The sequence below is a fragment of the Mangifera indica genome, chromosome 14 (genome assembly GCF_011075055.1).
Source record: "Mangifera indica cultivar Alphonso chromosome 14, CATAS_Mindica_2.1, whole genome shotgun sequence".
Taxonomy (NCBI): Eukaryota; Viridiplantae; Streptophyta; class Magnoliopsida; order Sapindales; family Anacardiaceae; genus Mangifera; species Mangifera indica.
Genome location: NC_058150.1, coordinates 5,734,019 through 5,761,480, shown reverse-complemented (window position 1 = coordinate 5,761,480; position 27,462 = coordinate 5,734,019). Strand labels below are relative to the sequence as shown.

General features: G+C 33.0%; 6 protein-coding genes across 8 annotated transcripts; 1 reads left to right on the top strand and 5 right to left on the bottom strand.

The window, feature by feature from the left end:
• Window positions 1–116: 116 nt before the first annotated feature.
• LOC123195819 lies at window positions 117–701 on the bottom strand. Its single transcript, XM_044609668.1, has one exon. It carries the CDS (start codon window positions 571–573, stop codon window positions 301–303), a length of 273 nt encoding a protein of 90 aa, XP_044465603.1. The 5' UTR covers window positions 574–701; the 3' UTR covers window positions 117–300.
• A 1,598-nt stretch (window positions 702–2,299) lies between these two features.
• On the bottom strand, window positions 2,300–2,868 carry LOC123196803. The gene has a single exon (XM_044610929.1). It carries the CDS (start codon window positions 2,776–2,778, stop codon window positions 2,503–2,505), a length of 276 nt encoding a protein of 91 aa, XP_044466864.1. The 5' UTR covers window positions 2,779–2,868; the 3' UTR covers window positions 2,300–2,502.
• Window positions 2,300–7,244, bottom strand: LOC123196804. The gene is made up of 2 exons (XM_044610930.1): window positions 6,796–7,244; window positions 2,300–2,472 (listed from the first exon to the last, which is right to left on the bottom strand). The coding sequence occupies exon 1, from the start codon at window positions 7,096–7,098 to the stop codon at window positions 6,826–6,828; it is 273 nt and encodes a 90-aa protein (XP_044466865.1). The 5' UTR covers window positions 7,099–7,244; the 3' UTR covers window positions 2,300–2,472; window positions 6,796–6,825.
• A 2,165-nt stretch (window positions 7,245–9,409) lies between these two features.
• On the bottom strand, window positions 9,410–10,016 carry LOC123195902. Its single transcript, XM_044609768.1, has one exon. It carries the CDS (start codon window positions 9,963–9,965, stop codon window positions 9,699–9,701), a length of 267 nt encoding a protein of 88 aa, XP_044465703.1. The 5' UTR covers window positions 9,966–10,016; the 3' UTR covers window positions 9,410–9,698.
• A 4,020-nt stretch (window positions 10,017–14,036) lies between these two features.
• Window positions 14,037–18,691, top strand: LOC123196760 (protein THYLAKOID FORMATION1, chloroplastic-like). Its single transcript, XM_044610872.1, has 5 exons — window positions 14,037–14,392; window positions 15,384–15,651; window positions 16,100–16,313; window positions 17,434–17,549; window positions 18,231–18,691. The coding sequence occupies exons 1-5, from the start codon at window positions 14,191–14,193 to the stop codon at window positions 18,322–18,324; spliced, it is 894 nt and encodes a 297-aa protein (XP_044466807.1). The 5' UTR covers window positions 14,037–14,190; the 3' UTR covers window positions 18,325–18,691.
• A 663-nt stretch (window positions 18,692–19,354) lies between these two features.
• On the bottom strand, window positions 19,355–26,759 carry LOC123196348 (diacylglycerol kinase 5-like). Of its 3 annotated transcripts, XM_044610348.1 has the most exons (14): window positions 26,370–26,759; window positions 26,078–26,287; window positions 25,866–25,988; window positions 25,621–25,749; window positions 25,208–25,293; window positions 24,775–24,901; window positions 24,610–24,658; window positions 24,325–24,407; window positions 23,114–23,181; window positions 21,448–21,489; window positions 21,056–21,136; window positions 20,284–20,371; window positions 20,063–20,179; window positions 19,355–19,868 (listed from the first exon to the last, which is right to left on the bottom strand). In XM_044610348.1, exons 2-14 carry the CDS (start codon window positions 26,273–26,275, stop codon window positions 19,527–19,529), a joined length of 1,533 nt encoding a protein of 510 aa, XP_044466283.1. In that variant the 5' UTR covers window positions 26,276–26,287; window positions 26,370–26,759; the 3' UTR covers window positions 19,355–19,526. The 3 variants fall into 3 exon arrangements, with proteins under 3 accessions (XP_044466283.1, XP_044466281.1, XP_044466282.1); XM_044610346.1 differs by having other exon boundaries at window positions 26,078–26,759; XM_044610347.1 differs by lacking the exon at window positions 21,448–21,489 and having other exon boundaries at window positions 26,078–26,759.
• Between the last annotated feature and the right edge of the window lie 703 nt (window positions 26,760–27,462).

Genomic DNA, 27,462 nt, shown 5'->3' with positions numbered 1-27,462 from the left:
AGATAATGAACTCATCTATTATGCTTTAATTTTATTAAAGCTCTTCCTTTATGATCTTTGGGTTACAGAGAGACATGCAGTTAACTGACTAATTGGAACCTCAAAATGAAGATGGGTGCCGATAATTCTATAAAATTTTATATATTGCTCTTTACAAGTTCCAAATGCTTGGAAAGGAGATATATATCTGTAATCTCATAAATCTTCTAAGTACTACAGGAGAGTAACAAATTCGAATACATTATTACTATAGTTTGTCCGATTTCTTCTCGTTCAAACCTTCAAAACTTTCTGATCAGCTTAGTTATTGGGACCCCAACAGCTCAAGAACATGACTGTTCTTAAAGACTCCTCCGCTTGTTTTGCTTGCTGTTCTCTTATTTTGCTTGAAACCACAGCGGAAGACGAAGAAGACAACTTCTTCGACGACTGAGAAACTGATCTGATGTTGTTCTTGGCATGTTGGTGTAATGATCTAATGGTGTAGTTCCACCTGCAGAATCCTTGATCTTTCAAGGCTTCAACTGCTGCAACACTGGCTGCCACCATCCAAGCTCGGCTTGTTGAACTCATCTTCAAATAACGTATTCTTCAGAAACTCTTTAACTCTTCTTTTTGTTCTTTGTAAACACGGTAATCTGTGATTGACTAAATGACCAAGTTTTCTTGTTTATATAGAGTTCTAGGATGCTGGGATAGTTGGCCAAATGTTTTGGAAACAAAACCACTAGCCGAGCTGGTGGGTTTGTTTATCAGTCACGAAGCAGCGAATTTTTGCCTCGGCAGATAGGGAATTGTGTAATATGACTTCCTTGTCCTTAGCTTTAAGTCTTGGGCACGCGCTTTCAACAGAGATAAAATGGGGTTTTCGGTGGATCACGACAAAGAAATCTGGCAACGCGCTCCTGTTTTTGCTTTTTTAGAATCCGCTTAAGCCCAAAGTATGGGAGTGAAAACCACCGGTTCACAAAAGTAGTCTAGTGGACACGTGGCCAAGTTTAAGTTATTTAGCGTAAATAGTTCGAGGGCAATATTATCCATATCTTCTTACTGTATAAACAGGAATACTTCCGTGCGTAGGATAATTAAATATTATTTTATAGGCCAAAAGACTTAACCTCACCAAAGATGTATTGGGCTAAACCCCTTTTTTTTTTTTTAATTTTTAAATTTTTAAATATTTATTAAAAATTTTAAAAATTATTATTTAATAATAATATTTAAAAATAAAAAATAATATATTTTTAATTTAATTTTTTTTCAAAATTAAACTTTAAAATATAATATTTTTCTTTATTTAGAATTTCAATTTTTACCAATAATTCTCTTTAACGTTTTCTTTTTAACTAACAACATTTAGATTTAACAGAATTTAGATATATTTGATACAAGAGAAACACCAAAAAAATAGACATCATTAAAAGAGAGTGGGATTGGCCATTGTTCGCTAAAAAATTGCCTACAAAAATTGAATCCCTTATTGAGGGAAAAATATCATATTTTATATTTAATTTGAAGAAAATTATTAATTTTTAAATTAAAAATTAAATAATATAAACTTTTATTTTTTAAATATTATTATTAAATAATAATAATTTTATCTTTAATTTTAGTAAAAATTTATTTGTAAAATGATTTTTAAATTTTGAAAAATTAAGAGATTGCGATTTTAAGTTTTTACTGTTTCTTGTGTGGGTAGAAGTCTTTCCGCCTAGCTTAAATTAAATATCAGATGAGATGGGCGTGGGCCCAATGTTTATGATTGATTGAACACAGCTTGACTATCTGGACACGGGTAACACAACTTTTCTAATTTTCATATTTTATCATCATGTCACTTTGAGAGGGAAAGAAAAAGACTAGCGACTGTTGTTAAATCATGCTTAATCAAGAGCTATTCCTGAGAGTTATCACAGTAATTTTGCCTTTCAAGTTCTTTAACCTACCTTTACCTTAAACTTACCTCATCGAATTGGTACTTCTGAGTTGTCAGTGCCCATTCTAGGGGGTGTCCTGAATAAGTATCAACTTATCCTAAAGTTTTAGGGTAGATGAAACGGGTGTTTCACCATGAAAAGAATAGATATTTCAGATAATAAACTATCAAAATAATAAACTATTTTAGTGTAATATTGACATAATCATACCATTCCAGTGCACTTTCGATACAATTCTAACCCGAAGTTTAGTTATCTTCGGCACAACTACAAATTTAGGACTGGATTGATTGAAGCTAAGGTTTGGGTTTTAATTTTCTTCACTTGAAAATATGCATACAAGTAATAAATAAATTTTAAAATTGAATGGAAAAATATAATCTTTAGTATTTAAGCTAACAAAGAAGGGTCCAATTTGTTCTGTCAATTTGTGTTAATAAACAATTTACAATTTACAATTACTTCCAAGATAGATGTTCATCTGCCTTCTCATAAATCTTTAACTACTGCAGGAGAGTTCATTCCTCATTTAAACCTTCAAAACTCACCGCAACTCTTTACCAGCTTAGTTATTGGGACCCCAACAGCTCAAGTACATGACGGTTTTTAAAGATTCTTCGGATTGCTTTACCTTGTGTTCTCTTATTTTGCTTGAAACCACAGCAGAAGATGAAGAAGATAACTTCTTAGACGACTGAGAAACGGACCTGACATTGTTCTTGTTGGCATGTTGGTGTAATGATCTAATGGTGTAATTCCATCTGCAGAACCCTTGATCTTTCAAGGCTTCCACTGCTCCAACACTTGCTGCTACAATCCAAGCTTTGCTTGTTGAACTCATCTTCAATTGTATTTTTAAGATACTCTTTTCTTGTTAACACTGTAATGTTTCGATGGCCTGCATGACAGACACGAGTGTTCTTGTTTATATAGGGAGGGACGCGGTGATACTGTAAAATTAAGTAGAGCCAAATGTTTTGGAAATAAAACCAGCGGCTGTGGCTTTCGCCGATGGTTTTGCCAGGGCCAGTGGATTTTTAGGTTGCGGTCCCGATGGGAAAGTTGTGCGATGACTTTAATATCCTTTTAGAATCTCTCGGTCAGTCTTATTCAACGAGGACAAAATGGGGTTTTTAGGAACATGACGACAAAGAAATTCTTGTCAAGCGCAAGCGGTTTTACTTTATTAAAATCCATTTAAGCCAGAAGAATGGAAGTAGATAGAAAGTAGAAAACCACTGGCTCCTTTTCAAAAAGAGGGAAAAGGACGCCAAGTGGCTAGACACAGCATCGCGCGGGCCACCCTGGGCCAGGCAATTCGGCCGCACTAACTGGCCAAGCCAACCTGCTAGACGTTGGCTTATACTTATAGGGTCTGAGACACAGTAGCCCCCTCTACACTATACCTATGCAATTTCAAAAGTCAGCTTCTCTCATCTAATCTTTTTAATTTGTATAAATTATTCGAATTAAGAGAAATGAGGGCATTTCTCTTAAAATGTGATTGAAAAGACCTCTGATTTGACAAATGAAAATCGTTCGTACATGATATAAAAACAAATTAAATTATATATAAAAATATATATTAAACAATAAATATACAAATATTATTATCAATCAATCACATGTTTTTAGTTGTCTTCAACATTTTTTTATAAGTTTATTTTTATAGCTTCAAAATAAGAAAAAAATGACTTACTGTAAACACTATAAGAGAAATTAAGAATGAAGACAAACCTCTTCTCTTATATTATTTATAAAGATGTTGAGAAACGCAGGTGAGAAAAGTGCAAATCGTTAGAGAATTGCTGAGGGAGCAGGGCAACGCTTCTGGAGCTGCCAACCAGTCAATTTATGCATCTGAGAGGACATACGGGGTTAGAGAGACAACACTGACTACGAGTCAGACGTAATTGCATCTGCTATATATGGTTTGCCAGGATCACATCAACCTTAAAAATAAAGTTTTTGACACAGAGTGATCCTATAATGGTTGAGGGGTGGTTAGAGACGGTGTAGAGTACTATGTCTCACTTACCATACCAAATGTTGAGCCGAAAGCATTTTAGTCCTTTCATTTAAAGAGCCCATATTCATCTAATCATATAAGAATCATTTTTTATTGTACATCTTTCATCCGGATGGATTAAGGAGACAACTGCACTTCAAAAAAAAACAAATTAACATGATTCCAGGGAAAATTAAAGGGAAATTATAAAAACAGACCAAAATACCCCCTATTAAATAAAAATGCCCAAATTCACTATTTTTAAACATAAATACCCAAATTTACTATTCCAAAGGAAAAATGCCCATAGTTTTTTTTAAACTATCAAAATTACCTTTCCCCTCTTATATATAAACCCCCTCACTCAATAAATTAGACTAAAAAAAGACTATTCGTGAAAAATAAATATTGAGTTGGGGGAAAAAGTTACTTTTTTAAAATTACAAGGGTGCTAGTAGTTAGAAAATTACTGAAGGGGCAAGAGATAAATATTGGACCTGTTTGTAGTAAAAAAAATTTATGGGGTAAATTGATATTTTTTCAAACCTAGGGTTTCTTAACGTGTAGTTTTCGAATTTTACGTCCGTTTTTTCTATTTTAGGATTTTTCAATATGTATTTCTGAAAATTAAGATTTGTTTTTTTCTATTTTTATGTTTTTCGGCATATTTTACGATGTAATGACGTAATTTCAACTCAATATTTTGGTTTTTTCGTTTATAGGATATATCAATTTGTACTTTTCAGATTTTCGAACGATTTTTTTATTAGTGACATTCTTACGTATTTCAACTAATAGAGTTCGAATTTCAATTCCGTCTTTTTTATTTTCGCCGTTTTAGGATAAATCGAGTTTTTTTTTTCAGATTTTTTAACGATTTTTCGATTATTCACATTCTATGACATTTCAACGTATAAAATTTGAATTTCATTTTCGTTTTTTCAAATTTCACAATTTTATGATATATCGATTCGTATTTTCCAGATTTGAATGATTTTTCAATTGTTGATATTATAGGGTATTTCAACATTTAGAATTCAAATTTCAGTTTCGTTTTTTCGAATTTCACCGTTGAGAAATAGTGAAATTTGAAAAAACGGAATTGAAATTCGTAAAATGTGCCAAAAAACACAAAATTCAAAAAACCGAATCTCAAACTCAAAAACTACATATGGAAAAACCCTAAAACAGAAAAAACAGATATAAAATTCGAAAACTACACTTGGAGAAACCCTAAATAAGAAAAATTTCCATTTACCCCCTAAAGAAATTCCTATTACAATAGGTCCAATATTTATCCCTTGACCCCTCAGTAATTTTCTAATCCTTAGCGCCCTTGCAGTTTCAAAAAAGCAAATTTCCCCCCAACCCATGGTATACACGCAACATCCCACTGTCATGTGGGAAATTTCAGAAAAGCCCACCGTGGACTAAAGACTCTCAGCCAGCTCCCTATTATTTTGAAAACGCTAATTAACCCCCCTAACCCAAGGTCAATCCCTGCTGACCGTGGGAAACACTGTTCCCACGGTCGGACTGCCGATCGTTTGGAAACATTTTTCGGCCAAAAATCGTCGTTTCGGCCTCCAATTTCAACACAAATCAAATCTACATAGGCTATAACACAAAACCCCTCAACCAATTCAACGAAAACAACCAAAAATTAAAATATTTCAAGCATTGTTCAAAATCGAAACCCTAAAGTTTCAAACCGTAAAATCTCACTCAAATTTCAATAATATGAATAATAACTTGATTCAAATAAGATTATGGAAGATATACTAATCTTCTTAGCCATTTTCGACTGTCAGAAAGCACAAAGACCGTGGGATGGCCGAGGGACACTGGAAAATTTCAAATTTTCCACTGTCTTTGCACAGTGAAAATGCCCAAAGTTACTGTGGAAAATGAGGAAATTTGCTGTGTTTATATATAAAAGCAGTTTCGTCATTTCATAAATGTTGGGCATTTTTGCTTTAACTTGAATATTTTAGACAATTTCGCTTAGACCCCTTACTTCTGGCTATTTATTATAATTTTCCAAAATTAAATCTTTCAGACCCAGTCTCTCATAGAGAAGTGTTTCAAGAAATGATTTAATGATATTCCCTAAGATCAGTCTGTACAATTCAACTTTTAATTAGTGGGTTGATTCATGTCATTAAAAATATTGACCAGAATTCTCGTTCTGGGATTACTTGTACAATGAAAGTATATACAAGCTATATTAATATTTTATATGAAAGATTGTGGTTTCATCTCCTTTGGTCATTTGCTTTTCAGAGATGTATAATCCCCAATTCATGAATTGGCTTTGGTAAGAGGCAGATTCTCCCAAATAAGCGAAAGAGATAAAAAAAATTAATAAAAACAAAAAACTCAGAAAATTATTCAAAGAAAGGAATCGATGCCATCTTTTGATCAATAATTTGCTTTCAAGTAAGTATGCATTCAAGGCATTCATATTTACATGATTTCAGTTGAGTGTCCTATTCTGTACAGGAGAATGCATTTCTCATTTCTAGGACCTCAGGTTCACCAGTGGCTGCAGGCAACTACAGCCTGAAACTCTTTTCCTCTGATTTGATGCTGAAATATCACCAAGTAGTGGAGAAAATTATCTTGGTGAAGATGGTTGAAATGATTTGGTTCACTCTGGCTTCAACTTTTCACTTTTCAGTTGGGAGCCCAACAGCTCAAGTACATGACTTTCCTCAGAGACTCCTCAGCTGCTTTCATTTTCTCGTCTCTCACTTTATTCAAAGCCATAACAGAAGATGAAGAAGAAAGCTTCTCGGCCTGAGCCAATTCTCTGAGATTGGTTATTGGGACTCTTTACCAGCTTTAAACCTTCAAAACTCACCGCAACTCTTTACCAGCCTAGTTATTGGGACCCCAACAGCTCAAGTACATGACGGTTCTTAAAGATTCTTCTGATTGCTTTGCCTTGTGTTCTCTTATTTTGCTTGAAGCCACAGCAGAAGACGAAGAAGATAACTTCTTAGACGACTGAGAAACGGATCTGATATTGTTCTTGGCATGTTGGTATAATGATCTAATGGTGTAATTCCATCTGCAGAACCCTTGATCTTTCAAGGCTTCAACTGCTCCAACACTTGCTGCTACAATCCAAGCTTTGCTTGTTGAACTCATCTTCAATTGAATTCTAAAGATACTCTTTTCTTGTTAACATTGCAATGTTTTGATGGCCTGAATGACAGACACGAGTGTTCTTGTTTATATAGGGAGGGACGCGGTGATAGTGTAAAATTAAGTAGAGCCAAATGTTTTGGAAATAAAACCAGCGGCTGTGGATTTCGCCGATGGTTTTGCCAGTGAAGAAGCCAATGGATTTTTAGGTTGCGGTCCCGATGGGAAAGTTGTGCGATGACTTTAATATCCTTTTAGAATCTCTCGGTCAGTCTTATTCAACGAGGACAAAATGGGGTTTTTAGGAACATGACGACAAAGAAATTCTTGTCAAGCGCAAGCGGCTTTACTTTATTAAAATCCATTTAAGCCAGAAGTATGGAAGTAGATAGAAAGTAGAAAACCACTGGCTCCTTTTCAAAACGTGGGAAAAGGACGCCAAGTGGCTGGACACAGCATCGAGCGGGCCACCCTGGCCCAGGCAATTCGGCCCCACTAACAGCCAACCTGCTAGGCTTATAGGGTCTGAGACAGGGTAGGACCCTTTACACTGTGTCAATGTGGGCTTTTAATAAGTCGGCTCCTCTCATCTAATCTTTTTAATTTGTATAAATTATTCGAAGTAAGAAAAACGAGGATATTTCTCTTAGAATTTGGTTGAAAAGACCTAAAAAATGATTAATGAAAATCGTTATTAAATGATATAAAAATAAAATAAAATATAAAAAAAATATTAAATGATAAAATTAAAAATATTAACATTAATCTATCATATGTTTTAGTTATCTTTAATTTTTTAATTTATATATTATAAACGAAATATTAATAAAACGTAAGGTTTTTAAAATCGGATTGGAGTAAAAATCGTTTTAAGTATTGGTTCTGATTAGATTGATCGAATCATTTAGATCGGTTGATTCGATTAAAATTCTAGTTTTATGTAATAATATAAAAAAAAAATTATATTTAATTACATGTATTTTACATATTAAATTTTATGTTATGCAAATAAATATATATATAATAAAACTATGTGTATCCATTTTTAGTACACAATTTATGTACACAGATGAGGTATTATCATGTGATTGGATATTTCTTTATCATATAATGATACATATTTTAAAATTACCTAATTACACGATGATATATTACTGTATACATAAATTATGTACTAAAAATGATACACATAGTATTGCTCATATGTATATGTTTATTATATTATATAATTAGGTTTTCAATCTATGGGTATTGTTGTAATTATTGTTAATTTAAAAGGTTAAACCGGTAAAGTTAGGTTTATAAGAATTCTATCAAAATTAATGTGATCAAACCATCACTTCCACTCTAAGACTTGCTACCAATTAAACTTCTTCTCTGTCGCCATGTAATTCTCTTTCAAAATTTTCACAGAAGGTGTTCTCTCTCTCTGTCTGTATGCCTTTTCTTTTCACTGTGAATTGGGTTTATTCTCGGTGCGAATTGTGAGCCTGCGATTGAAACCGACACCCTCAGCGTTGTCATCGTCTTCGGCAAACGATCAGTGAGTTGACTTTGAATTTCTGAGCAGCAAAGTAAATTGTTGCCTGCAGCAACTCTCCCTCTATGTCTGGAGCAAGGAAGAAGAAAAAACATTAAAGATTTATTTTGTATGAAACCTTGAACCGGGAACCTAACAAACCGGATTGGACCGCGGTTCAAGTGCGAATCGGTTGTTCGATCGTGGGTCAATCCGATTTCAAATTTAAAACGGTTCTTTCTTTTACAAGTATCCGTCTACAGTATCGATTCACGGTCCGGTCCGGTTTTCAATCAATGATAAAATGATTAAGATAAATTTATTTTTATAGACTTAAATGAAAAAACACAAAACGACTTACCGTAAACACGAAGAATGAAAACAGAACCCCCCTAGATGGATTAAGGAGACAACTGCACTTCAAATAAAACAAAATTAACATGATTCCAGGGAAAATTAAATCTTTCAGACCCAGTCACTCAGAGAGAAGTGTTTCAAGAAATGATTTAATGATATTCCCAAGATCAGTCTGTACAATTCAACTTTTAATTAGTGGGTTGATTCATGTCATTAAAAATATTGACCAGAATTCTCGTTCTGGGATTACTTATACTATGAAAGTATATACAAGCTATATTAATATTTTATATGAAAGATTGTGGTTTCATCTCCTTTGGTCATTTGCTTTTCAGAGATGTATAATCCCCAATTCATGAATTGGCTTTGGTAAGAGGCAGATTCTCCCAAATAGGCGAATGAGATGAAAAAATTAATAAAAACAAAAAACTCAGAAAATTATTCAAAGAAAGGAATCGATGCCATCTTTTGATCAATAATTTGCTTTCAAGTAAGTATGCATTCAAGGCATTCATATTTACATGATTTCAGTTGAGTGTCCTATTCTGTACAGGAGAATACATTTCTCATTTCTAGGACCTCAGGTTCACCAGTGGCTGCAGGCAACTACAGCCTGAAACTCTTTTCCTCTGCTTTGATGCTGAAATATCAACAAGTAGTCGAGAAAACTATCTTGGTGAAGATGGTTGAAATGATTTGGTTCACTCTGGCTTCAACTTTTCACTTTTCAGTTGGGAGCCCAACAGCTCAAGTACATGACTTTCCTCAGAGACTCCTCAGCTGCTTTCATTTTCTCGTCTCTCACTTTATTCAAAGCCATAACAGAAGATGAAGAAGAAAGCTTCTTGGCCTGAGCCAATGCTCTGAGATTGGTCTCGGCGTGCTTCTTCACAGACCTCATAGGATAATTCCAACGAGCGAAGCCTTGATCTTTTAGAGCCTCAACAGATCCAATACTTGCTGCCACAATCCAAGCTTTGCCTTTTGCACTCATTTTGAACTCCTTTTGCTTTTAGTAGATACGTTGATTATACTTCAAAAGTCTTCAGGATGTTCAGGTATATATAGGTGAAAGATCAGCAGTTGGTTTTGTGAAAACAAGAGGCAGGCTTTGTCCTCTTGTGGGTGTCAATTATTATAAAAAAAGCTGTTGTAGGATTCCCAGTCTAAAATTATACTGTTGACGTTTCGTGCAAGAGTGACCCACTGCCCCTTGTATAAAGATTCTTCTGGTTTTCTCTCGATACCGGTGGGCGCAGGGATTAGTGGCTTCTCCCAGGAGGATCGTTTCAGGTTCAGTGCACTGAGTTGCCTTGGAGAAGCTCTATGGTGCATGAGGATTTTGATGAAACACATGGAACTGTTACATGTTGTATATTTTTGTAAAATGTTGTAATTAATATTTTTACTTTTTTTTAATAGTTTATTTTCATTAATTCATATCAAAAAGATCGAAACACATAATAATATTATTCCAAATATATAACTTAATTAATAATAGATATTTATAAGAGCAATATCATGTGTTTTTTTTTTGTATAATTTGGATATACAAGTAACGTGTTATCATATGATTGAAAATTATTTTATTTTTAATTTAAAATCATTTACTCATATGATAACACATCATCTGTATATTCAATTTGTATATTAAAAATGTGTACGTATAATTTTATTATATTTATAATATTAATTGTTATGTCGTGAAAATTTCTCTGAGTTCAAACTCATATATTCGATACTAAAGAGAGGAATAATCATTAAATAATAACAAGTTATACAATCAGAGATCAGATTGATCACCTATATGAAAGTCAACTCAAGATGTGTGTAGAAACATTCACATTTAAAGATAGTGGAAAGTCTGAGACGTGACCGTTCCTATGATGCACATGATCTCCTCAAAGATAACAGTATTGTTTCTTTTATCGTGAAGCCACATTCCATTGTCGTCAAAATTCATTTATGATTTTTGTTATCAGTTTTACTTGTAACTTCAGCCTTTTCGTTTAAAGATTGTATAAAAACTTAAAAAAGACTTTTTTTCATAATAGTTTTAACATTCATATTGTAATCCTACCCAAATTTTCTCTGATTAGTCAATAACAAAACCATAAATATAGACTTTCAAATAATAGATTAAACTACTAAAAATCTTCCTACTATTCATAATTCTCTTACATTGAATGCATATGATCTCCTTAAAGATAATAGTGTTGTTTTTTATTATCGTGAAACCATTTTTCATGATATTATTAGTTACGATTGCGGTGTAATTATTTTACTATTATTTTGGAGGTACATTATCGTCAAGATTCATTTATGATTTTTGTTATCAATTTTACACGTAACTTTAGCCTTTTCGTTTCAAGATTATATAAAGACTTTTTTTCATAACAGTTTTAACATTCATATTATAATCCTACCAAAATTTTCTCTGATTAGTCAATAACAAAACCATAAATATAGACTTTCAAGTAGTAGATCAAACTACGTAAAAAAACCTTTTACTATTCATAATTCTCCTACATTGAATGCATATGATTTCTTCAAAGATAACAGTATTGTTTTTTATTATCGTGAAACCACTTTCCATGATATTATTAATTACGATTGAAGTGTAATTATTTTACTATTATTTTGGAAGCACATTATCGTCAAGATTTATTTATGAGTTTTGTTATCAATTTTACACGTAACTTTAGCATTTTCGTTTCGAGATTGTATAAAGACTTAAAAAAGACTACTTTCACAACATTTTTAGAATTCATATTGTAATCCTACCAAAATTTTCTCTAATTAGTCAATAACAAAACCATAAACATAGACTTCCAAATAGTAGAACAAACTACATGAAAAACTTCCCACTATTTATGATTCTCCCACATTGAATTTCACCACTATGTAATGTAATTATTGTTGGTGTGAATTTCATCTGTTACAATTTGGCACTAGGAGGGTCCAAAAAAGCTCTTCAATTTTCCAACAAAAAACCCATTGTTTTTTGATGATTTCTGTCACAAAACACTTTTCCGATGGCTCTTGGGAAAAAAAATCAAAGAGAATCCTTAGTGAGCAAACTGTAAAGTCCACTCCAAAGTGTATCTCTTACACTTAGGGTTACTCCAACACTAAGTGCACCTCTTTAAGACTATTCTATCTTGACATCATTAACCAAATTACTCCAACAGTTGAAGCAGAGCTGATGATGTATGCCCCAAAGACTCAATTGCATGATGCCATTGGAACCCTAGCCAATGTTGTCACCATTCTAGTCCAACATTGGACAACGTTTGCCTTGACAATACAATCAAGAGCTCTAGTCCCCTCATAACCATTAGTTGTCAATCATAAGGTCTCAAGCCTCTTGTGTGGCCACTCCACATCTATTCTAACAAAGACAACAATAAAGGACCCTCGGGTCAAAGGGTTTGTCCCTACTCCAACGTATGAAAAAAAACTTACACAAAAAACTTATTTTACCCTATCACAACATCAATGTACAACATATATAGTGCAACTGACGTTATGACAATGTTAACCCATGAGATGAAACCCTTAACTCAAGTCATGATAGGGCTAATCATCGACAAGCAAAACATGACATACATTTAGGTGGTGTTAACTCCTATAATTTTAAAGATAACTCCATTACAAATTAGACCTAAACATTTTAAACATGGCGTTTAACCTTTAAAAAGGTTTTAAAAACTTACAAATCAATCCTTAAAATCTTTTTGAAATTGGGAGTTGCTCCTTAGAAGGTATCATATTCACCCACATATATTTTAAAAAAACTATTATGGCCTTAATAGTTTGTAACATGATATTTACACCTCTAATTTATTGTATTTTATTTAGTTTTGTAAGGGTATAACTATTATTTTTAAAACTATCTAGGGACATATTGAAATAATAAAATTTTCAAATTTTCAAAAACGTCCCAAACCTTTTTGATTTTCCAAAGCCCCTTGAAAACGTTTCATTAACACCCATCACATTTTCACTAATTAAGTTTGTCCCTAAAAATACAATTATATGTAATTGACATTCTTATTTATATTTTTACTAGTATAATTACTATTATCACTTATCATAATTCTTGTTATAAAACTAGAAAGAGAGGAAGAAAGAAATAGGGGTGAAAGGAAATAAAAATAAATGAGTTATTATGTAATTTGAATATTTAAATGATTTATTTTTAATTTTTACTAATCTACAATTATACGATAAATTTGAAAAATAAAATAATAGGGATCAAATGTTAATATCTCTTTTCTAACATTTTGTTTGTTTTTACATTAATCAAAATTTAATTTTAAGTATAAAAAGTGTTATTTATGCCAACTTTTGTTTTAGGGTAAATCTTCAGTAAGACCATGTAATTTTTTTTTCCTGGTAATTTACTTCTCATTTCCGTACTATGTGATTTGCCAAATTGTAGGTAGTGTTTGACCGATTCGAGTTGACTTAGATTTAAAAGTTAGTTGATTCAATTTAGTTCAATTCAAATTTGTTTAATTCAAATTTGAATTAAGTTTGAATTAAGAGGTTCAATTTATTTTGAAATCGAATTGAATTCGAGATAGAAAGAGTTTGGGTTATAAGCTAGATAGATAATTCGATTCGATTCAAGTTTAGCTTACGGTTTGATTTGAATTATGTTAATTAATTGTTAAACAATGTCGTTTTGTCAATGACTCACAAATTCAAATTATAAATCTAAGTTATATATTCAAACTGTAGATTTAAACTATAAATTTGAATTAAACTCAAACTAAATTATTTTTATTCAAATCAAACTGAAACCATTTTTAATATTGGCTCTATACATTTGAACTAAGATAATTTTTATTTAAATAAAAGTCAAATAAAAATATTTTTAAATTTAATTCTATTCATACCCAATCTTACCGGCATACGCATTAGTTGCTTTTCCTTCCAAGTAACCTTAACCGCGAGGCAAGCAAGATCTAACAAATCAGAAATCACCATCGCCAACAGGTGGCACGTGACAACAACTTGGCTTCTCCGCAAGAAAAACTCGAAAGTCTACATTTCATACACTTGGATAAGCCTAGGCGGCTCTCTTGGCCTCACTTTCTCTCCCTTTCCGAGGGGGGGAAAAAAAAAGAAAAATCAGAGAAAAAGAAAACAAAACCAAATGCAAACATCTCCACTTCTTTCTCTACAATAACATACACATTTATACAATTTAAATGGCGTCTGTTACTTCTGTGGCATTTACAGCAATCGGTCAATCGTCATGTGTGAGAAAGGTCAATGTTCCATCGACTCGCTATTTAGCTTCGAATTTCGAAGGTTCTCGTTTCCGTTCGAGTGTTTTATGTCACTGTACCGGTGTTAGAGCTTCAAATTCAGCTTCTTGTATCGTTATTCAATGCATGTCTGCTGCTACTGGTAAGTGAATGAGTTTTATGTATTTGTTTTTGTTAAATTTGATATTGTTTTCAAATTTTATGTTCATCACGAGTGAATGAATATGAAAAAGTATTGTTATAATTCGCTAGCTTTATTTTTTGTTTTTGCTGGTTAAATCTTGGAACTTCTTTTATCACTAAATTACAAACCAGGAAAGGAAACAAAGAAAACTTGATTATAATTTCTCTTTTTTAGCAGTGCTCGCGCTTAGTGCTACAAGAATTTCATTTATTAATTTGTTTGATATTGCCTGTTTGCCTCCGTCGAAATTATTTCGGGAAATAAAATGGAGAAAACTTCTTAAAATATAAATTGTGCGATCTTGTGCTGTTATGTTGAGGATTGTCGAAATAACTCGGATTTTATCAAAATTTTCAGTCTCTTCTGCTTGATTCGAGATTTGTTTACTAATTGAGGTTAAATTTAAATGTGAAGTTCAGCTTGATAAGCTGATAATGCATCAGTTTATATGTTACTGTGATTTGTGTGCGAATGTTTGAACTTGTGCATGCAATACGAATTTGGGCTAAATTTTAAGCTCTTATTCACTTCTGAGCTTGAATTGGTATATTCATTTATTTATTTTGTTTAAGGCCAAGCTCATTAAGCTGAGATTCCTGATTAACTCAGCTTATTTGCACCCATAGTTGTCATTTGAGTGGGAGTTGAAATTTTGAATTTTCATAGACTATTTTGATTGGCATACGTGGTGTCATTTTGGTTTCTCTCTAGTTGGCCTTTTACAGCAATTATTATATAATGTTTCATTCAAACCAAGTCACCTGGATTGAGGCAAATGAATACTAGTTGTGGTACTATATACTCAAGTTTGCTACGAATTTTTCTACTCCATCCATTTTCCTTCAGTTACACAAGAACGTTTAGTAGTGCATTTTCTCTCTTTTATCTTATAAGTCTTGTTTTAAGTCATTTTTTTGGGTCCTGATTTGTTAACTTGCATAACCTTCAGATCTGCCAACTGTGTCTGAGACAAAGTTGAATTTTCTGAAGGCATACAAGAAACCAATACCCAGCATCTACAACACAGTTCTGCAGGAACTGATTGTCCAACAACATTTGATAAGGTACAAAAGGACATACCATTATGATGCTGTGTTTGCCCTTGGTTTTGTTACTGTTTATGATCGACTCATGGAAGGATACCCAAGTGATGAGGATCGAGAGATCATCTTCCAGGCTTATATTAAGTCACTGAACGAGGACCCTGAGCAATACAGGTCTGTCTACCATGTTTCCTGTTGTTATGCTAGGATCTCTTTTTCCTCATATTTTAGTAAACAGTATAATTTCATCTGTTAGAAAATGAAAAAGAGGAATGATTGAATTTTTAATAATAGATGATGTATAAAGTATGTAATACAGATAAAAAAGTTCCAGCAAAAGGAAAAAGGCTGAGCAAAGTGTGGATTGCTCTCAGAACCTGAATTAAATCCTTTAAAAAGTTGGAGACATGCAGAATGAAATTGTGACTTTGTAAATATACTCTGCCCCACCATTATTACCCATCAGAAGGTACAATATAGAGAATTTCAATCGATGTTTAGCTAAATTAGAATTGCTTAATGTCCTTAAGGATGTCTTTGCCACATCAAATTGATTGTCTACAAGGATGGATAAAAAAAAGTTCTATCTGGATTAAATTATTTCGTATGTTATGCCCTATAGAATTGATGCACAAAAGTTGGAGGAATGGGCCCGTGCTCAGAATGCCAATTCATTAGTTGAGTTCTCCTCCAGAGAAGGAGAAGTTGAGGGAATATTAAAGGAAATTGCAGAGAGGGCAACCAATGGGAGTTTCAGTTATAGCCGTTTCTTTGCCATTGGTATGTTTCGACTTCTTGAGCTGGCAAATGCAACTGAACCCTTGGTACTGGAAAAGGTTTGAACTTCAATCTCTTCTAAAAAATCATTGCAGTCCATGTAATGCCTGTTGAAAATTCATCTATTTCCCCACCATTAGTGCTTGCATGACCTTGCCGGATGTGATTGTAAACTCGCACTAATTGAAGAAGATTTTTTTTCTTTCATTTTAAATAATTAGCTATCGTAGGTTGGACCTATCATTCTAAGCCATATCATATGATGTCTGATAACATAATATTGAAGATAGTCCAATATTTGCTTTACTGACTTGATATCACTGACGTTGATTTTATTAATGAAGAGCATCATCTTTGGCATACACATAACAGTTTTGACATTATAATGAAAACTACTCTACTGTTGCTTAATCCTGCATATTTTCTGGATCTCAAATTTTCACTAGCACCTAGTGCACAAGGAAAAGACATGTTTAACCGTTGAAATTAAATTAGAACTTGTGCTTTTCTCTGCATATACTTGTTGAGCTAGTGATGTAACTTGCTCCCATGCTTCTGGAGAAATTAGATACCCTGGAATTATCATAGGAGGAGCTGTACACTCCCAAATCCCAATTAATGTAAACCTGACAGCTAAGACATTAAAACTCCAAGAGGCTTGACTGTTTTGGAAACAAATTGTGATGATTGATCAAATAATCACATCTTTCATCCTCCTAGGTCGGTTCTTGCCTTCCATGAATGAGTTCAGTGGTGAAATGGATTTTGATTTGGCAGTTATATCTAAGATTTGTATTTTCACATGATTTGCCAGTTTTTCAGATAGATATAAGCACCATGACAATTTACTGAAAACTACACTGATATTTCAATTTTTTTGGGAAATTTGACCTTCAAATGGATTTTGATTAGGCAGTTATGTATCTAAGATACTAATCCATAACCTGCATTCATATACGCTCGAGTATGCACATCATATCTCCACTAAAGTATGTATCATTTTACTGAAGCATCAGAGCTTCCAGAAAAAGCTTTCTTCACATACACACTTTCAATTGTTTATTCCAGTATTAATTTGTCTTTTGATGACTTATAAGGAAGGAAATTCGAAGTTTGAATGAATTTCCTTTTGAAAAAATAGAAAATAGATGTTTCTGATGGATGGTTGCTATGCAACAGCTTTGCAGAGCTTTAAACATCAATAAAAGAAGTGTAGATCGGGATCTTGATGTGTACCGCAATCTGCTATCCAAGCTGCTTCAAGCAAAAGAATTGCTCAAGGAATATGTGGAGAGGTAAAAATACAATTCTTTACTCATATTTTAGATTGTCTTCTTTTCTAATATGTGCGATGGTTTCTTATTTTATTTGACTGTGTACGTAATAGTAAAATGGGATAAAGTACATCAATGGGGACTGAAGTTTTCAAAACTTGAAAATCTGAAAAATATGAAAACATTTGAACATTAAACCGCATTGTAGCATAAACTCCTGCAAGGATTGCAGTGGCAAACCGTAGACCAGAGGAAGAAATTTCATGAACAGCTCACTGATTACAAGGTTTAATGCAACTGTGGTCTCGGACTTGGTTCAAATTCCCTTTTGGACCACATGTTTCTTTAAACAATATATCAGTTTAGAATAATACTATGTATACACATTTATTGATACATAATTAAGTATATAGATGATGTGTCATTTTGTGATTGAGTGTTACTTTTATCATTAATTCAAAATTGTTTAATTACATGATAATCATCTATGTATTTAATTGTGTCTCAAAAATGTGTATATATAGTTTTACCGATCAATTTAACCTCTGGAGACTGACCTCTCTAGAGACAAAACCTGCCAGTATTTGGAACTTTGTGTGTCATTGTTATAATTTTGTAGCTTATTGCTCATAAACTTTGTAGCATCTATTTGTTTTCTGTTTGCACTGCAATTCTCCTTCTAAAAATGTTTGGGGCTTACAGGGAGAAAAAGAAGAGAGATGAAAGGGCTGAATCACAAAAAGCCAACGAGGCTATCACAAAATGTGTGGGAGAATACCAATCTGTTCGCCACTAATTCAACACGTGTAGCACTCCCACAATGCTAATGGTTTTGTTGTGAAGCTTGGGTCCTGTTTTTTATTTGCTTCGAGGTAGAGGTGGAGCCTTCAGGATCTGGGCACCATGTTTTAGCTTGTGGGCTGTCTTGTTTCAGTCTACACTTAAGATTCAACCTGACTTCGCCATGCTTATGTGGTGACTTCGTGTGCGTTCGCTAAATGTACTTTTCTGTTCATAAAGTGTAAGTCTATCTAAAGATGCATTCAAATCATCGTTACCATTTTATGACTCATGGGCTTGATATCTTTCACTGCACATTCGTTTGTTTGATGATTGAGATACATCTAGGCACGCCAATATTATTTACAAAATTTTATTTTCAATTCTCTCTCTCTCTCTCTCTCTCTCTCTCTCTCTCTCTCTCTCTCTCTCTATATATATATATATATATATATATACATTCATACATTATTTATAAAATTTTATCTTCAATTGACTTCAAAAATTAACAAAATTAGTAGAATATTAAAACTTCTAAAATAAAGCTCTGAGTTTAAGTTTCTGTCATGCTTGTGAAATATTTATTTATCTAGTATAGTGGTTATTGGTTTAGTTATTATATCTCGGATTTATCAATCTAATAAATACGAATGGGTCTTTGATTATTAAAAAAAATTATTTTTAATGTTATGTATAGGAGTGTTTAAAACCGGTTAATCAAACTGATTTTGATAATTTTTTGAATCAAACTGATTTAAAAATTAACTGATTTTAAACTAAATCAAAAGTATTAATTAATTGAATCGAATTTCTAGTTAATAGGTTTTTGAACTAAATTTTAAAAAATTATTATATTTTATTGTTTTTTTGAAAATATTTTTTATTCAATTTTTTTAAAACTGATTCAATTCAATTAATCAATTTTGAAAATTAGAAAAACTGATTTTTATATGTTTTTGAATCAGTATCTAAATTTGGTTTTTTCAAATTTTGAACCCCCCACACACACACACACCCGCATGGAACCATTGATATTCAAATAGTAGTAGTCATCAAGCAACTGAGATAGCCCTTCCGCTGTGTCTCAGTTAAAAATCTATTCTTATTGTTTTTCGTACCCGATCCAATCCATATCCATGTGGCCCGCTCATTTTGTCAGGCGTAGTTCAGAAAATTAAACGATAATGCATACAGCAAATGATATATATATTGAACAACTTAACTTAGATGAGTAATATCAACCTCATCCGGGATCTTAAACGTTTCTGCTGCACCGAACTTCCTCCTCTCTTCCCCATCTTCGACAGAGTCGTCTTCATCACTAAAACTTCCATCACCAAAACTTCCATCACCGTCACTATGGCTAACTGGTGAGGAATCATGCACACTTCTAGACCGACAATCGTGGGTGGCAAGCATGTTCACTTGGCCAAGATGAGAGATTTCAACCACAACAGTATCATCATCCACTGGTAGTGGCTGCTTCCAAGGTTCTCCATCAATCCTCATGTACGTATGATCGGCTGCACCTTTGTGAAACTCAAACCGAATTCGATGTGCCTATCTCCAACAAAAATCAAAGAGAAGAAAATCACATTACCCATTACTGAATCACCAAGCAAGGACACAAAACTAATCAAAAATCAGAAATTAGAGGTTTTTACACATGTAATTCTCATGCATAGTTCTCTCATTTAAGAAAAGAGCCCTCCGAAAAACTATGATAAATTAGTGTATTAAACTTGGATTTTCACCTGTGCAAGACGGGTTCCATGTCCTTTTGGAGCAAGTAGAACAAGCCCATGCCAGGCATCTCTAAAACCAACCACTTCTAATAGGCCATCATCGACATATGGTGGAGTCAACTCTCTCTGCAATGTTCAATAAGAAAGGTGTTTCAAAAGGTCTGACTGTGCCAAAATAAAAGATTTGCTTACTTCATGGCAGATATGCTAGCAACATATTTGGAACTAACGTCACGTGTCTTATTGCTGTTTGGCGTTCCCCAAGGATTCAGTCCACCAGAAAAACTGGGCAAGTTTAGACATACGATTGACCTGATGCTGTTTACAGGTGAAAGTCAATTCAGTATAGCTTCATTCTTTTTCTACTCTAAGTGGTATGTATAAACCACCAAAAAAAAAAAAAAAAACAATAGCAGTTTGTTAATGAAACTAACTTGAATGCATATACTCAAATTACAGCAGAGACTAAAGAACTAAAGAAAATAAGAAAATAAATGTGGTTAATAAAAAAATCAATGAAAGAACAAAAATGGAAAAAAATCACAAAATCCAATGCCAAATAATTGTTTACATAAAATATTGACAACTGACAGATGCTGAAGAGTACCGTGCAATTTGGAAAAACTGCATGTAAGTATGAGAGGTACAATGGGAAAGTCCCTTTCATGATTGAATGGTATGCATATTGCCACACGAAACTTGTTAGAAGCTCTTTTTCTAAAGGCTAAAGCTCAAATTAAGACAGACATTATTGTTTGCAAGTGAAATTTAGACATTTATTCATCATCTTCCTTTCAGGACTAGATATAATGATTCAATCAGGAGAAATTCACTACTTAATGGGCACATGTAAGTGTCATCATTCTAAAGTTCACAAATAATAGTAATTAAAGAACAACATTCAGCGTAATTACATAGATTTGGTTACATCAAATTGAAAGGAATCTATATTTTTAAGGAACTGAGACAACTATTTAAGACTAACTGTAATACAAATATTACCTGTTGGGTATCTGGAGATCTTGCCATTGCTCATGCCCATGCCTTCTCATAATCTTAACCTTTGCAAGATGAGCTATGTTTCTGTGACAAAGATCACAAGAAGTCACAATATAACAAGAAAATCAGAAAGACCTCTTTCATTAGATCTAGCCAGGACAATACATTACAACATTGAAATCCATTCCTCTATATTCATCTATTTCAATGCAACATATTGAAATTCAAGCTTTGGACCATAGGTGGTTGAACTACATGAATCAGGACAATGAATGATATACTAGCAGAAAATGTAATGCATAGATTTCTTTAATCTATATTCCGCACATTGTTATTCTAATTGACAAGTTCATTACAGAAAAGCATTCTAACGTAAGCGTAAGTAATTGAATTACTTGTAAAGCCAACAAAATGTATGAGCAGTGAGGTAGAAAAACCTGTATGTGATCAAGTAGAATTACAGTTAAATGAAAGGAAAGTAGGAAATTGATTACACTCATTGCTAATAAACAGTGAAGTGATATCACAAGATATCAACAGTCTTGCATGAACGATAACTATTATTGCAAGAGCTTTAGGATAATACTTTCGTAGCATTTTATCCATTTATGGAACAAGTGAAATAAAACTAGGCAAACTAACTGTTGACTGTTGTGTATTGAAAAAAAAGCAAAGTAGGCAGGCTAGTTTTTCCTAGGATTGTGACTGTTTTGTACTTTGGGTGGCTGGCATTTATGTTTGCCGGCTACTTGTTCTTCTTTTCTTCCTCTGTACATTCATTTGTAAAAACCATTGATGAATAATGAAAAAGTTTAGTAGAGTTTTCTTTCACTCTCATTCAGCATGGTATCAAAGCACCGATCTAACAACTGAGTGACTTTTTGGCGATTAGCAACTTCACCAGTGACCTCATTGGCGATCTTAGACTAGATTGTTGACTAGCAAGATCTCAGATCTTGCCAGAAAACTCTCTAAGGCTTGAGATCTTGCCGACAACATATTGATATTGCCGGTGAGACTGTAAGCTAGCCGGAAAACCTTCTAAGACCTCAAAAATTGCTTGCAAGACAGTGAGCTTGTCGGAAATCATTCTCGGACAATGGATTACTATGCGCTTGCCTGAAATCCTTCACAAAACTCAAATCTTGCTAGCAACTGTGAGATTGTCAAAAACCGAGAATCCTTAAGAGTCTTTATTGCTAGAGCTACTTTGTTCACATTTTAGTCGTCACCACAAACTCAAGCAGAAGATGAGATGAGAATGCAAGTTCTTAGGTCGCACAAATAGTTGGGACATCCATTCTTTTATGTTATGAAAAAATTGTACCCTAATCCAGCAAAAAAGTGTAATTTCAAGAACCTATCGTCTGATGCTTGAGAGCTGACGAAACTTACCCAAGGTTCTTATCTTTTTATCATGTGATGATTGTGAGTTGGGGACCAAGTAGTGAGTCTGGTGGATATAAATGGTTTGTTAGCTTTGTTGACCATTTTAGTAGAATCACTTGGATATGTATATAATGAATTCCAAATATAAAGTGGATACTTGTTTTAAAAGGGTCCGCATGCTGATCCAGACTCAATTTAACTTGAAAATTGGTTTATCTTGAGAAGTGACAATGGAGTGGAGTATAAGGAAAAGGGTTGTCAAAACTATTTGATGAAAACTGGAAGATTAAACTAATTATATAGATACCCCTGCTCAAAATAAAGTTGCCGAAAGAAAAAAAAAACCATCATTTGCTAGAGGTAGCTAGATATTTGATAGTCACCAAGAAGGTTTTAAAGGAATATTAGGCGAATGCAATCTTAATAGCAGTCTACTTCAAGATGCCTTTAAGAACCTTAGAGGTGCTGAGTTGAAAAATGGAATATCAAACTCCAATGCATAGCCAAAAGATAATATAAACCTTGAAAGTTCTAAAAGAAATACAAAAGTGAAATTAATAATATTGACAAAGCCCACAACGTACCAATATCTAATCTCTAAAAGCCAAAAAAAAAAAAACAACAAAAAGAAAAAAAATTTCTTCATGTAGCAAGGAATTATTGTACACTTACCGAGGTGAAGGATGGAAAAGAGAAGCACAAAACCATCCTTGGGTGCAGCCAAGCTTCGCGTAAGTACTCTAATTTAAGAGAAGGGAAATCAGGTAAATGACATATAGCAATTTTCTAAACCCAAAATTCCAGTACATAAACAATCAAGAATAAGTTAATACAGCACGCTAATCAAGCAAAATGAACATTTTACAAATTTTAGGTTAAGATACAATACTCTTCACCTCATGTTGAAATATTTAATTCATTTAAATCATAAAATTATGCACAAAAATCCATTTTCCTGCAGAACTTTATTGTTTGAAGATGAAAGGTCTACAAACATACTTAAATAGTACCCTCTTCCCGTAAAAAACCATAAGGTTGTCATATATAGCATAGAGATATATTAATCAAATTTTCACATCACTATATCAATTAATTAAAACAAAGCGATGCTGAAAATTCCAATTCACCATCAAAATATCCAGTAATTGAAAATAAACACCTATTTAAGTTTAGTATGCATGCTCCAATTCCAAAGGATAATGAAGGGATGTGAAGAATCCATCACTTAATTGACTTTGGACATCTTGACTGGTTCCTATACTCACAATGCATATATAGAGTAAGTACTTTAATGATAAAAAAAAAAAATGGCAACTAGTCAAGATTATCCTGGCAGTTCAGATGCATGAACCTAACCCCAAAAGAATTAGCAAGAAATTTAATCTTTCATATCCCTGAAATGCTACTAGGTCACCACAGTGACAATTTAGAAGAAAAAATTTGAGTATTAAGACCAAAAACATCTTATTTGATATATCTTCTTCTCCTGCCATTTTGTAATTATAGGCAAGTAGCCACATCATCAATCTCTGCTGCACATCCACTTGTGTTGTCATAATATATCTAGATAATCCTTTCAAAATTTATTAACCCTCTAGTTGGTACCATTAGTCCCCTTCACTCATCTACTAAATCTTACATCCATAAAATAAATAGTTGTCAGGATAACAACTCCATGAGTCAGTATCTAATGCTTGACAATTTACTCTCAAAGCTTAATTAGAAAAAACTCTGGCTTAACTTTACCCAATTCAATCTCAAGAACTACACTACAAACTCCATGCTCTAATAAACAGAGCAAAAATAGAAGAATGGGATAATCATTGTACTACATGTTCAGGTATCATCCAAAGAAGAAAGTAGCAGAAGCCATGTGATAATACCTGATTAACCAATTGATTTTTAAATTTTTCAGGATGCAACTTTCGTTCAGAATGAAATGCATATGATACTTGAGCATCCATCCCTGCACAAAACAGCAAAAAAAGCAAGTGGTTTGCATCTAGGAACCTTTTTTATATGAGACCAAAAAGATATACATTCAGAGCACAATATCTCTCAAGAACAAAAAATTGTCATATCAGAAATTATCTGTTTCAATTCCCCGGTTTATTCAGTAAGAAACTAGATCAGCAAAAATGGAGAAACTATGCATTAGAAGCGCTTACCCATACTGAAGTAATTCCAGAACCCCCCACGAAATGTAAGGTACCCTTCCTGAGGAATAATCAACATATGTTTATAAGAATGCAATACAAGCTTGTTGAACAACTAATAATGCAGAAACTCAAAACGTTAAAGAACTTAAAAGTAGGCAGCATAGCCTATCCTACCTCATTCAACTCATCAGTCTCTGAGACACGATGAAAGGCATGTAAAGAGTGTGGTAGCTCAAGAGGTGCAATAGGATCACAGTTATAATCTTCTTTAGGAGTTTTCATCCTCATGAGAATATGCCAGCTAAAATATAAAAATCCACTATCACTAACTGAATTGAATTGTACTAAAAAGAAGAAAACAGAAAGTACTAATAGAAAATCAGATGAAGTGGTCATGTAATATCATTTACAAAGTCCTATTTAACCCAAATAATACCATATGGCATAATACTTCAGTAGCAGAGTGTACACAATAAATATAACAAAGAATAAAGCTTCAAGAAATGATATAAGAATTAATCCATATCACACAAGCAGCAGATGTATGCCATTATATTCATTTCTTCATTAAAAAAACCACACACACAGATCCTGCCAACATCCTCACTTGTCTATTTTCATTTCTTTTGCTTGCATTACTTGTTGCAAAAATTGTATGACAGAGTGACGATCAGTCCCAGGATTCTTCTTTCCCTGTACATTAGCAAATTGCATATTAGAAACACCCTGCTTCAAACATTTCAATCGGTCCATGACCAAGGCCACTTATGGAAATTATTATTCAGAACATAATTATCCATAACTCATACACGAAGTAGATACTTGTTACAGTCTCAGTCAAAAAGAGAAAAAACATCTTGGAACATACACCCAAATTTAGATGATATAAGCTTAATAAACAAACTGATGTTAATATTCTAAAATTAAGAAACAGAGTGTAATGCTCTGGGAATGAATTTAAGCTAGCTACTGATTACAGAAACTGTATGGAAAATGTTTGATTAACAAGTAAGCTCTCACCCAACCAAATGCGAAGGGAAGATTATTTCCTGTTCCAAGGGGAACTGTAGCAACCGGTGGTGGATGAGATAATTTAAGATCACAAACAACCCCTAGAAGCCAGCCAGCTGTTCCATCACCACCAGCAACCTGAAAAGAAAAATAATGTTTAAGATACTTTAACACGATAAACTACATGAACAAAGAAGAAAGTAATGAATGAAAGAAACCCTGATAAAATACTCAATTCTCAGTCTTTAACTCACAATTATTCTCAATCTCTCCTCAACCTGTGCAGCATATTGATCTCCACTAGCTTTGAGCTTCTCTAAATTAAGATAGATTCTCCGTAGAGCTTTATCGGGCGCCTCTTCTCCAACATCCAAAACCTGAAAATTATCAGAAACTTAATTGCAGCTACAGAATTTCAGTCACACAAAGGAACAAACATTAAGTAGCACTTCACTTTTAGACTTACCTGATCCTTATTAAGAAGACCACGGTAAGTTACAAGAAGATCTCCACCGAGCTGGCCACCGCTGCTGGAGTTTACAAACACCAGCACCGGAAACTTAGGCACATCAGGAACTTCAATGGTCTCTGATTCAGATACTAATATGTACGTAGGTATAATGAATTCCTTCAAGAAGCTCCTCTCAAAATCATGATCATCCATAATAGAGCTTAACTGCGTTTTCAAAACAGCGAATATCGTCATCCAATTTGAGATCAGATTACAAAAGACACAGTACAGATCAGTAATAGATTACCAGAAAATTAAAATCTATAGGGAAAGTGAAAAAGCGAAGAGATCTGATTGGCGTCCGTTGTAGTATATTCAAAGTGATCAGTTAGTTATTTTGGATCTAGATACCAGAAAACAATTCTTTTAAAAAGAAAATATCGAAGGAGTTGACCGGCTGGGTCATAAATGAATATTGTGTAGTTTTACGGTCTATTTTACATATTTACAAATTACAAGCCAAAGAGTGGTCGTGCGTCCGAAAATGATTTGTGTGGAAATATCGCAGTATCTTCATCGATTTGTTTGTTGTGACTCTTGAGGTGGAAAGTGGTGAGTGGGATGGGATATTCAAGGTGAATCACGGTAAGCGCTAATTATGAGGAGGATGAGGGCTGTTACTCGATGCCTTTGCTGAGACGGAAGGCTCCTTATATATAAATACAAAGCAAACTGGTGACATCATTATATGCGTCACATACAAACATAATAATTCAGACTTTGGAGAATAACACACTCTTTTTAACGAAATTTTATTATATTTAAAATATTACATTTGACATAAATTATTTAGAAAATTATTAAATATAAATAATTATTATATTTAATAAAATTTAATAGATATAAATAATTATTGTGTTTGGTTAAAATGAATAAAATAATACTATTATATTATTTTATGTAAATGTTCTTAGATATAATTATTTTAAAATATTTTTATATTAATTAAAAATAATATTATTTTTGTCTTAAAAATTAATAAATAAAAATATAATTATAATAAAATTAAGAATATCTTAATAATATTTTAATATTTAAGATGGAGGTGATAATTAGATTATCTTTTATATTACTTATCGTATCACTATTAGTAATAAAAAATTATTGTAATATTTTATTATTGATAAATCAAATAAAATAATATAAATAATAAAAAATATATGAACAGATTAATCTTTAAAGCCCTTCAACCAAATAAGCCCTTAAAGACAATAATAGTGCAAACTCGTACAATGTTTCCTCTCTCTTGTGAGTAAACTTTTATTTTAGTATAGTGACTCTAAACGGTGATTTGGTTATGGGTTAATAAAAATTATTTTGATAATTTATCTTTTATTACT